This window comes from Lagopus leucura, unplaced genomic scaffold (assembly GCF_019238085.1).
Source record: "Lagopus leucura isolate 7727_CA_CO unplaced genomic scaffold, USGS_WTPT01 Super-Scaffold_100004, whole genome shotgun sequence".
NCBI classification, from domain to species: Eukaryota; Metazoa; Chordata; class Aves; order Galliformes; family Phasianidae; genus Lagopus; species Lagopus leucura.
This window is the reverse complement of record NW_024962264.1, coordinates 25,927,837-25,939,851: the sequence shown is the minus strand read 5'-3', so window position 1 is coordinate 25,939,851 and position 12,015 is coordinate 25,927,837. Positions and strand designations below refer to the sequence as shown.

The following is a 12,015-nucleotide window of genomic DNA, read 5'->3' as shown; positions in this document are numbered from 1 at the left end:
ATTATTGCATTCTCTTGTAACTGGGTAGTACTCGCTCAGCTGGTGGATGCCAAAAACCTATCGAAAACGAACAGGTTACTTCTTGACTTGTGATCTGACTTCTTTCCCTTTTCTTCTTCTGGGCAGGAGAGTTGCTCAGACCCAGTATGGACGAACACAATGGCTCTGTGGAGATGCCCCCAGCAAGCCAAGGGCGGCATGGCACGATCAAGTGTGGATGGCTGCGAAAGCAAGGAGGCTTTGTTAAGACCTGGCACACACGCTGGTTTGTTCTCAAAGGGGACCAGCTTTATTATTTCAAAGATGAAGATGAAATCAAGCCACTGGTAAGTGACAGTCCTAAGTTAACATAAGTGGAGTTGTCACATTTTAAGAAACCTCTCCTCTTTGTCTCCGTAAAACTTGAGGTTTTGTGAATGCAGAACCGAGTCAGGCCTTGGCAGTTGCAGGATTCCCTGTATGATCTCTGAAGTTTCTTTTTCCCGGTCAGGTTTTCTCATTATAGCATTTTTAAAGGGAAGTAGTCCAAATGAAGCTCGAGTGGCAAAAATCAGTATGATATACTTACCTGAGGCATATGGATAAGCTGTATTTTTAAAGGTATTGGCTATTTTTTTACTATTTAAAATATTGGAATATTTCTACTTTGTGTCTTTACAGATAGGAAATCCCCTAAGACTGTAGCCTAGATACCTTGCCATCTGTAGTGTAGATTAGACTTCTGTTTGCTGCCTGGTTCTGTTGTGGTAATTTACTGCTCCTTAATGTTCATCTACTTTCTTACTTATTTAGCTTTTTGACAGGCATGCTTTAGGGCTGTCTATCTCTAGAGTGCCATAAGAACAGAGTAAATAACTTTTGCCTCTTAGCTCAGGGCAAGTCTGAACCCCTCTGATAATACGTTGAGAAATCTTGTGCTAGCACCTTCAGCAGTGTGGTAGTTGATCATCCCCATCTGTAACTTTAGAAAATGCTCTGTGAATTATGAGTGCGATATATATATTCAAACACCTGCACAGTCATATCTTTGTTTATTCATTTTTGATGGTTTACGTTTATGAGGATTTTAACAATTGAGAGATGTAGAATTTGTTAATCCAGCTTCCTCTATGGTAAAGGCCACAGCAGTTTTGTCAAGCTTACAGTGTGCATAATGCTGCACATGTTAAGAAAATATTCAGTCTTGAGGTAATTGTTCCCAAAGAAAGTATTTGTTTATGCTGCTTTCAGAGCATCATTTTCATGTGACAGCCTTGGTAACTGTTTCCTCTTAAAACACTGCCAGACAGCATAGGTTAACTAAATCATCTATGGTGTTTTTACATGTTATACATTAGTGCAAATGTTTTATGAGGTAATTAATTTTTTGGAAGTGAATGTATCTCTTATAATTCTGATAATCAAGAAAATTATCATCTGATAATCAGTCATCAAAACAAAAGTATTTGAGCCAGCCTGGGTTTTGGGAAGTACAGCTCTTCTCCCTAGCACTTGGCATCTGGCAGCATGTTTGCATATGAGGATGTTGTTGCTTTTTTGAGAGGTGACACAATGCTGTATTGCATGGAGCATTTTACAGCCCTATGGAGCACAATTTTTTAATCTCTTTGCCATTACTTCAGAAGATGCTATCACTTTGCTGTATCTCTCTTGCAAGATGGAGATGGATATTCTGATCTTCTGATTTCAATGATAAGTTTGGTAGTGGTTGATATCATTAGGTAAGAGTTTGCTTGAGTTTACAACGGAAGTGTGAAGTAGTTTATGATGATGCCCACAGATAAAAAGGTTTGTTTCTGGTAGGCTTGGAATATGAATGGGCCAACTCAAATAGCATTTAGTCAGTGTCTCAAATTGTATGAGTATTGGTTGCTGAAATACATCCAAGCTTAATACCATGTATGGAAGTGCTTTTTCCCTCTAAGTAAATAGAAGGATCTGTTGTGTTCAATTCAGTAAGAAAATTACTATGACCTTCTAGGAGCCCTGGTGTGCTTTCAGTGGAGACATAAAGAGAAGATGTCAATGATAGGATCAATTTCCAGTGTCTGAAGATATCGTTAGGAGGTAGAGAGCAGCATTATGTCAATATTATACTGCAGCATACTATTGGATTTGTGTTCAGGACAAGTAATAGTTTATTTGTTACTAGATATGATTAATTTAGGCAATAATGTAATAGAAAAGGGAAGAGAGTTCATGAGGTGTATGGGTTTTTTTTATTTTCCCCCAAACTGAATTGAAATTAGTATTTTGCTTTTTGGCTGGTTGTGCTTGGAAGCAGACACAGGGCTATGGTTCCTCATCTTGAAAAATACACTGTGCATTTATAGAAAGTAGGAGAACTTGAGCAGGAGTAGGCAGTGAGCCAGTGAGTTTATCTTCCTAGTCCTAATGTGAATGTGGGAAATTCAGATTACAGCTTATGGTTCTGAAGTATCTACTGAATTCACACCTGTTTGCACTGTGTTTGCGACTTGGGTTTTGTCCAGTCTGTACTAAAAACTACACAGTGATGTTTGTATGTTTGGAAGTGATGGAGACGTGAATGGAACTGAATTTGAGGAAAAATGAGATGTCAGATTTTAATCTAATATTGACTGTATGACAGGAGTTAACAGAATAAATACCATCAGTTTATATCTAAACTATCAGTAAATATTCTTGGCTTTCCATAACATGCTATTAGTATTACAAGCAGCTACAACAATTACTGAAGTATGTGTGTACATTGACTAGCACTTTGGTATCAGTTTGTTATAGGCTTCAATTTAACTGTGAGGTAAGCTCTCTGCCAACCTGTATCAGCTGCCTACAGGCACACAGTGCTTGTGCAAGAAAACAGAGGGAAAAGAATACACAGCTATTATAGTCAAAGTCTGTGACTTTTCATTTGTTCCCTATTATCATCAAACACGATTTCACCCTTGAAATATTTTAGTGATAAGAACAGCAGTTGTCTTTTGCTCTGAAATCTGTGAAATATCTTGGAGGATCTGACTAAGATGGCAGAACTTTTCAGAAAATGCAGGTGTGGATAGTAATAGATATAGTTGCAGGAGACGAAAGAGGTGAGCAAGCCCATAACATGTGAAGACATCATAATTCTGATTATTCCATGTTATTTTTGCCTCTTGGAGAGGATACAGGATTTTTGCCTTGGTGATTTTTATCTGCTGCCTCTGGTAGTCACTTTATTCCTGACTGCCTGTTACGTTTTAGAAAGCCACTATTAAGCTAGATCTAAAGGTCAGCTATCCAGCTTGACATGTGGCTGGCTGAAAAAAAATCAGCATTTAGTATCCTCCATAGTACAGCTGTTATGTGCAGCTAGTGAAAACATTTATCTCGCTTTCCCCTCTGTCCATGGTTAACTTCTCTGGTTTGTGAATAGCAGCAAGGAGTTTCCAGATGTTACCTTCTTGTTGTAGCTCTCAGTCTTACTTGAAGTGGGTTTCTAGAAGCAAACCTGTATGGATGGAGTATCACTGATGTCTAAATGAATAATAGACAAGTTTGGTCTAGACAGCACTTGTGGCTTAGGCACCTGTTTAGTTGCCAGTCTACAGCAGTAGCCTGCATGTTTATGGACCTGAATTTGGGGTGTGAAGAGAGCTTAAAGATCTGCAAAATGGCTTCCAGGAAAAACTTGGTGTATGCCTTAAAATTGATGTTAATCTTATTCAGCTTATATACCATCTTGAACTACTTGGTCTGTAGTTTTTGTTCTCTAGATAAAAAGAGGTGGAGTCACTGTCCCTGGAGGTGTTCAAGAGCCATGGAGATGTGGCACTGAGGGACATGGTTAGTGGGCATGGTGAGATGGAATTGGTGATCTTAGCAGTCTTTTCCAACCTTAATGATTCCGTGATTTTGTGAGTCAGCCTTTAATTGAAACTGAATAACTGTCTGCTGGAATCTTAAGTACAGATAACCACCATCTGTAAGGGAAAGATTCTCTCTGATGTACAAACAGAATACTTTAAAGTACTGCTTTCCAGCAAAATATGTGCTTTTCATCTAATCCAATTTGTGTGGAGGAAAGAAAAAATGGCAGTGTATTCCATTTAGTGGCATTAATAGGAAGCAGCCAACAAATTTCAGTTGGATTTTTTTAAAGCTTCCAGTGAATGTATTGAGTAGAAATTAATACGATAATTACAGGAATCTAAAATGAGTCTGCCCATAAGGGAAACCTGTGAGTACTGGATATGATGAAAGATTGAACATCATGCTTTTTTACAAGTAAAAAAGGAATAGGTAACGTTTCTAAGCATATGGGAAATCTTAATTGTACATGCATTTTAAAATGGCATTGCAAGAAATGACTATGTGTTTGTTGTCTAGAGGATTTCCAGTAAGGAAAAGGAGAGTTTTATTTATCATAATCCTTGTCAATGGAAATGCACAGGAACCAGCTTTTGTGTGAATGTGAAGAGCAGCACAGCAGGCAGAACAATTCTCCATAGATACTGCTTGAAGTGTAGCTGCAGCTCCTCTGGTTGTGACGGGGGAGGATGATGTGGAGAACGCCTCTACATGTTTGGTTGGCTTCGTGTGCCTCACTCAAAGACCTCCTACCATCTCTTAAGGAGTAACTAAACACATGGATGGAATGCAAGGAGATCCAGTTGAATCCTACATGAGGCTTTTAAAAAAAGTCAGGTGACCTAGTGTTCTGCAAGAGTACGGTCAGCTGCCAGCATGCACGTAACATGCTCTGAAGCAGTTCTTACCAAAGACTGCCAGTTGGCTTTGCTGTGTTTTACCTAAAATAGGAAGTAACGAACATGCAAGGGGCTCCACTTTCAGATGTCTGAGTAGGTCTTATTTTAAAAGGCTCTGCCTCTACTCCATTGTGCTCTGCCCATGAACAACTTGCTTCTGGATATGTCTGCGCTGCAGGTTGCAGCAGAGCAGCTGCTAGTTTTGGGCTCCGTGCAGCCCCCACCTGCTTGTTCTTCCTATGCCATTGCCGTTCTGTTGTCTGGAACATAAACTCTCCCATATTTTCCTTTTCCTTCACTGCTTTCAGATTTGCAGAGAGGTACTGCTCATTTCAGCTTTGTATGCGTCATGCAAACTTGAAACAGATTTTTGTGTTAGCCATGTGTTCCTGATGATTTTTTCCTTTGAAACACTTAGCTGAAGGAAGAGAAGCTTCTATGTAACACATCTTTCTATTTAGGGCAAGTGCATTTTTTTCCTTTCGCGTCATTCTTGGTCTCCAGTGATTATACGATCCCTCAAGTTTTAAATCAAGAAATTAACTTCTTAACACTATGACTGAATGAGTTTCAGATTAGAAGAGTTGCATTCTATGTGATCTGAGTGGCAGAATCTCCTATATTCCTGTGCTTGTTTTCTGCTTGGGAAAAAACCAGGTGTGACCTGGCCTGGTAGCTGGTAAAACGATCTGAACAGTCATTCCTTTCACACTGCAAATGGACATATTGGCTGTTTAATGTTGAAAGTGAAGTGAGAGATCCAAAACTGCTTGGGGTCGGTATTTTAAAGTGTTTTCTGGGAATGGCTTCACAGGTTTATTACTATAGCAGGCTCTTGGAACTTTGGCAGTGAAACTTTTGGAACGCAGAGGTGGCTATTGAAGGATAAGTCTTAGCAGAGAGTAGAGAGTTCTGCTATTTCTAATACCTGTCTCCACTGAAGTTTATAGGTCTCTTATTGTTGCAGATTTCAGCAGTTTATTTGGCCACATGCTTCTTTTCACCACAGTGACTTGAATCAGTGCAATTAAAGGTGTAATGTATTCTTGTCAGTAGATACTCATGGGAATTTTGTACAAAAGAGTTTAGTGTGGTAAGACTGTGTGTTTTGAAACCAGGGCATTTCTGATGCCATGACTATTATTTGGGAAAGGTTTTTCTCACATCTGCAAGATTGAATTTCTGTACTTGGCCTGAGACAAATATCCACAAACCCATTCACTGAGGTGCTCAGCTCGGAGGTGATCAGATTCCAGCTTTAATCCCTTCTGCTTATTTCAGACCAAAAATGTGGAGCTAAACTTTCAGTAGTTGTTCTTTGTTCTATTTTATTACTTCTAAAAACTCCTGAGGCCTTGGGTTTGGCCCAATAGGAGTCTTAAATACTTTAACAGAGAGAAAAAGGTGTCTCATTCAGCAGTAAGCCCCGTGTTAATTAGAGGAGTGTCACTAATAAGTGCTGTACAGAGGTACATATTCTATGGCAAATTCAGACAGTTCTACTCAGTGCTTTGCCCTAAATGGTGCTGATAGATATTCACTTCTTCCTTGAAGATGTTTTATTAGGGTTGAGTGTAATGCAAGGAGCATTCAGTCCTGTACTTTGTATAGAACTTTTGTTTACTCCGTTACCTAAAACCTGGTGAGTACTTCTTCATCAGCCTTCTCTGTGCATGTTAGCTTTTAGCATATTTTTGCTGTTCCAATAAAATTGTGAAAGTCAGGAGAATAATGAAAAGATGAGTCTGTCTGCTTGTGTGAGCACTGCAGCTCCGGTTCCTTTTCCACAGCCATTTGGGGAACCAGGAACCAACTACATGTTTCCAAACTTATGTATCTTTACTCAATCCAAGCTGGGAAATTAGTTTTTAGGAAGTACTTTTAGAATAGAAAAAAAAACTAATGCCCCTGTGGCAACAATGGAGAATGATAGCACCACTGACCCATGTGTGCATTCAGAGCTAAAGCTCCCAAGTGTGCTACCATGTGTTGTACAAACTGTGCAGTTAGCCTTAGTTGGCAGCTGTTGCTAGGTTAGAAAAGAGAGGCACTTGAATAATATGTAAACTAGCCAACTGCCTCATTTCAGTTCTTAATGGCCAACGTGTCTGTTTATCCCAAATTTTCACTGCACTGCCCCAACTATTCTTTCTTGCAATAGGGTGTGAAATCTTATGAGTTCTGAAGCAAAATTAAATCTTTGTGCTTCAGTATGTTTCATAGGCAAGCTGGGGCCAAGCTGCTCTTCCCTACTGGGGTCAGGTTTGAGGGAGCTGGCCTGTCTGTAATTGCTTCTCTAGTCTTGCGTGTACCATCTTGGCCCCTGCTTTTTTAGCCTCTGCCAAGTGGCAGGGTCTGCAGCAGAAGGAGAAGGGAGTTTTCCTTTCCACTTCACTCTGTTTCCTGCTGGGTGACAAGTGCTCTTCTGGTGACTGCTAAGGAGTGTGTATTTAACAGGCTGATGGGGTTGCATGGAGAGGACTAAGGAGGGCTCATGACTTCTGCTGGTTAAAAGTACACCTGAGCTTAGACTGTGGTCAATGTTGCTGCTTATCTTCTTAATGCCGACTTCTCTTCTGAAAAACGGCTGGTCTGAATTGCTAATTGTGCCAGTGGTTATTGCAAGCTCCCATATAGTGCATGCCTTCTGTTGTTCATCAGGACACCAGTGATCTGCTCTAGAAGTTTCAGCTGCTAGGAGGAGAGGAGCAGAAGAAGCTATGTGTTCTTGACTAAGGAGGTCACTTAAGATAATGACTCATAATGTGCTTTGAAGCCTGCCTGATCAGATTCAGGGAATTTGGTCAGATCCAAACCTGGAGCTGGTGTAGTTAGCTTCTAACTTAGTGAGCTCAAGATGTGCAGAAGATTAATTTGTGCTACTATCTAATGCAGATCATATTTCAAGGAATTTTAGGTACTTGCTCATTTTCTCACAGCTGTTGCTGTAGTAACCAAGGACTGATTCTAGAGAACTTTTTAGTAGCATTTTTTCACATCCTCTGATCTCAGACTTGTGCAGCTGGGATGTGTAAATGCTCTTCTGTGTGTATGTGATGAAAAGTGAGCTGGATCCTATGCAAACTCAAAGACATTAAAACCATGGATCAAGGCACACTGTATAACATCTATGCTGTGGGGGGAAGAAAGTGCTTCCTGAAAGTGTTGCTTCTTACGTCCTTTAGGTTGCCAAATGCTACCCTTGCTTGCTTGGACACAATTCAAATCCCTTCATACAGAACAAATTCCTGAGAATGGCCATTGCAGGTGGTGTTTGTGTTGGCAGCCTCAGAACAGGGGCTGAGGGCTGAATGCTAACAGAAGCAGCTAAAATTAATGTCCAGTGCTGGAGGGACATCCTTTTTAGCAGACTTAGAGCACAAAAGTTGAACTAACAAAAGCGCTCTCTGTTAGTGCTTGGGCTGCAGAATAAAACTCATTAAAATCCTTCATTGCTTCTGCAACTGCCCACAAAGGGCTCCTGCTCTGAGTAATTGTGCAGCGTCTCCAAGAAAAAGCAAATGCTTCTAACTTCTGAATAATGACCACAAGTGATTAAGTAGTACTGAGGACTTCCATAGACACAGACATGAGTTTTGGAAGCCCACCAATGTGAACTGAGCATGATTGCAGTGTGTTTGTCAGGCAGGTGATGGAAAACAGACATAAGTCTGTGATTTAAGTAACAGGCTGATGCTTCATTAGGCTGATGTATGGGCATTTACTAGAGCAGGCTATGGATCTCAGAAGACTCGTCTGTGACCACTCAGCTGTGCTGGCTTTCATCTGTAGGTTGTGATTCAGCTCTGTCTTCTCAACTCCCCTTCAGCAAGGTGCAAAAGAAGTGAGGGGAGAAGTGAGGTTCATCTAAAGCTCTTAATTTCCTTTAAACGGAGATGTGTGAATTTCTGTATGCTACCAAAACTCTTCTGTCCTCAGTTCCATTGCCAGCAATGGGAAGCTATGTGGGAGTGAGCCTTTGCAAGATGCATGTAATAGCAAACTGCTGAAGTGAATTCTCATACCAACAACCATACCAAGTTAGTCTGGAAGAAGTCAAGCATTAGATTTCATTCACAGTCTAGGCAATAAAACATTTGTCGTATTTAAAAAGTCTCATATCAACAGATCTTTTTCCTTTTGCTTCCTGAGTTTGATTGTTATTCCAGGTGTGTCTTAATTTTCTTTCTGTATTTATATAATGTCATTTATATAACTGGTGCTATCTGATTAAAAAGAGGTACTACCATGACTGAAAAATAAAACATACAGAGCCTCTGTGTGTCAGCCTTTCTGATTTACTGAAGTTTTTGGCTTATTTTCTGGTCAACTGCCTCATTTTTGCTTAAGTTACCCTGAGCTGGGGTGAGGGGTACAAGGTGCAATACATCTTCAGGGGTTTATAATGCGACAGTAAGAAGAAATGTTTACAGTGTGTTATCTTCCTGCTGGCTTGTACCAGGGCAAGAGTGAATCCCACCTTTTAGTAAGGTGAGGAATTGGGATGCTCTCAGCCAGATGCAGCTGGGGTTCACATACCTTGTGCTGAGGAGATGTGGACCTTTTCCCCATCAGAACAATATCAAATCTTATTATGCAGCACTTCTTCCAATGACAATATTAGGGTTTTAGAATCAGTGCATTGTGGTCCTTTGAGTTAGGTGATGTCTCTCATGGATGTGTTGGATTGCAAGGAATGGATTTCACCTGATTTCAAAAACATCTGTGCAGGGCAGCAATTGTTTTAACCTATTTAGTGTAATGGCTGAACAGTGACTCTTTTGATGTCCCTTTTCTTCACTGGGAAGTTGTTCTCTTCTCTGTCAACAAGTTACATTTACTGCTCTGAGTTCCCCAAGGGCTGGTTTTATGTCTAAATCAGTGTTCAGTATTGTGAGGTAAGCCAATTAAGCTATTCAGATGGCATCAAGCAAACACAAAGTAGGAAAACAAAGATGCCCACTCTTGGCTTATGCTAACAATACTGCTGTATTCTTGCACTGTCTTGATATGATGATTTGCTAAATGCTGATGCTAAATAAAGTAGTATTTCCTGTGAAGTATAAAATTAAGCAGAATGAAGGTCTTCTAGGTTAAGTTGTTGCAGCTTTTCATGTTCTGACAGCATTGGGACTTCTGTTACTTCTATGCTGATGAAAATACTGACGTGATGTTCAAAGTATTTGTTTACTGCTGCTCTTACAAGCAGGGAGAAGTTGGAGAGGGGTTATGTGTGCCTGCAGAGTACTGTTTTGTTCCAATGTGGAGCCTAAATGTTTTGCTGTGGGCGTTTGGAGGCAAGTGTAAGCACGGGGGCATTGGGAAGCAGGGTGAATTGGTAGAGAGGACTGAATTAGAAACATTGGTACTGTAGAGTTAAAAAAAAAAAAAAAAAAAGGGGGAGGAGGAAGGAAGAGCACAAAATGAGTGGCTGGGGAGTAGGATAGGGATTTCAGAGGTGGGAAGAGACAAAGCTGAACTTGGAGGACCTAAGGAGCTGTGAAGATGTTTGTTAATCTGTTAACTGCCATGCTTCACATCCTCTGTTTTCTTCAGAGGTGAATTATTTTCTTGTGTTATTCTGTCTTGCTCAGCTTGTGAGACATAACCTACATCTACAAACAGCATTTAATTCAGTGTTTGCCTTGCAGAATTTTTTTCATAAAAAACTGTAGCCACTATTGTTTTTTAAACCTTAGGCAGTTTGCAGTGGAACTCAGGAAGATCTGCTCTGTGGATAGCACAGGGACAAAGGGGCTTTCTTGTAGAGTGCTCTCCAAGTCTCAGCATGTAGATGCTTTTAGGTTGGTGTTGGACAATAGAACAAAAACGTTAAACTAGGCAACAAAATGCCGAAGGATTTCTAAGATGTTAAAACAGTACATATGATTCTTATTCATCAGTGGTGATGCCAGCAACGGAACAAGAAGCTGCTGGAGAATGAAAATAGCTAAAGGCAAATAAAAAGAAAAAAATCAACTATTCTTCTGTGAACTGTGTCCAGCAGATCCCCTGTGTGCCACAAACATTTAGGAAGAGCATAATGGCTTTTTGTATAGGGTGGATGCTATCTAGAAAAGAATAGTTCCACATGACATTCCTCTGTGTGTGTAGTCAGTGAAAAGGTGGAGTAGCAGATGTGGCTGCTGACTGTCTGCACAGATGATTTGGGAGTTGTGTGCCCAGCAGCAGTGTGTGGCAGTCCTGAACAAAAAGCTGTGGCCATCTGCTTTGCAAGAGCTGACTGTAAGAATGCATACAGGTAGGTGACCTCCTTGTCTCACCTGACCCAAAGGTGACATTGCGTTAAGGAATTGTTTAGTGACCTAAACCATTTCAGGAGATCTCCTATTGGTACAGTTATCTCTGAAATTTGGAAATCCTGCCTGTGAGGACTGCTGATGCAGAGCTCTAGAGTTGCAGCTGTGTCACCTGGAGAAGGGAGAGGCATTATTGCCTGCCCTTCTCTTGTGAGGTTTAGAAGAGAGGGGAAGGAACTGTTGGAAAGAGATGTAGAGATGGCTTTGGTGTGCTTAGGATTGGGGCAGCAGTGAAGCTGAGCTGGAGGTGGGACAAGAAAAGATAGTTTTTTGGCAAGCCTCTCAAAAAGAAGAGCTAACACTTAAAAGATTCTCTAAAAACAAAATGTTGAAGGTGATGATGTATTTTAATGCAACTAAGTTCAAGATAAATCTTTTGACGTCCTATGTGAAGTGTAGGATTGCAAGATGCTTTGAAGCTCCCAGCACACACCTTGCTTTCCAGATGAATTCAGTGCATTTCTGAGGGGACTCACCAAGAGTTTCTGGGGTAAGCCATTTGAGGTGCAGAACCTGGAAAAGATCTGAAAACTTAGTGCAGTTTTGGGCAGCACGAAGAGAATGGGGGTGAATGCCCCATCCTTAGAGGCTTTCAAAGTCTGGGCAGCCTTGTCTGGTGGGTGGCAACTAGCCCACAGCAGGGAGTTGAGACTGAGTGGGATTTAAGGTCATTTTTAACCTGATTCATTCTGTGCTTCTACAATTCTGTGCTTTAGTCTTGCTGGTTTGCAGTGAAAGCAAAGGAGATGCCTAAGCTGTGAGGCTATTGGATGAGTACATGTACAGGCCTCTCACATGCGTGTCATGACTGTTGGGATGAAAAAGTGCTTGACAGTGTCTAGGGGATTGTAGACTAAGAAACTGGAGGTGCTGACAGCAGTGTGAATCCGAAGGCAAGCAGGGAAAGGCAACCTGAGGAAGTCTTAGGCCTACTGCTGCTGTGTGCAAATGAGAAACATAAGCCCAGC

At 40.8% G+C, this 12,015-nt stretch overlaps 1 protein-coding gene across 1 annotated transcript in view; it reads left to right on the top strand.

The window, feature by feature from the left end:
- The window catches only part of ARHGAP24 (Rho GTPase activating protein 24), a 154,951-nt gene that overhangs the window by 26,187 nt on the left and 116,749 nt on the right, over positions 1-12,015 (top strand). The window contains exon 2 of the mRNA XM_042872096.1: positions 127-326. Coding sequence (XP_042728030.1) covers positions 127-326 — 200 coding nt within the window. The remainder of the gene's footprint in view (positions 1-126; positions 327-12,015) is intronic.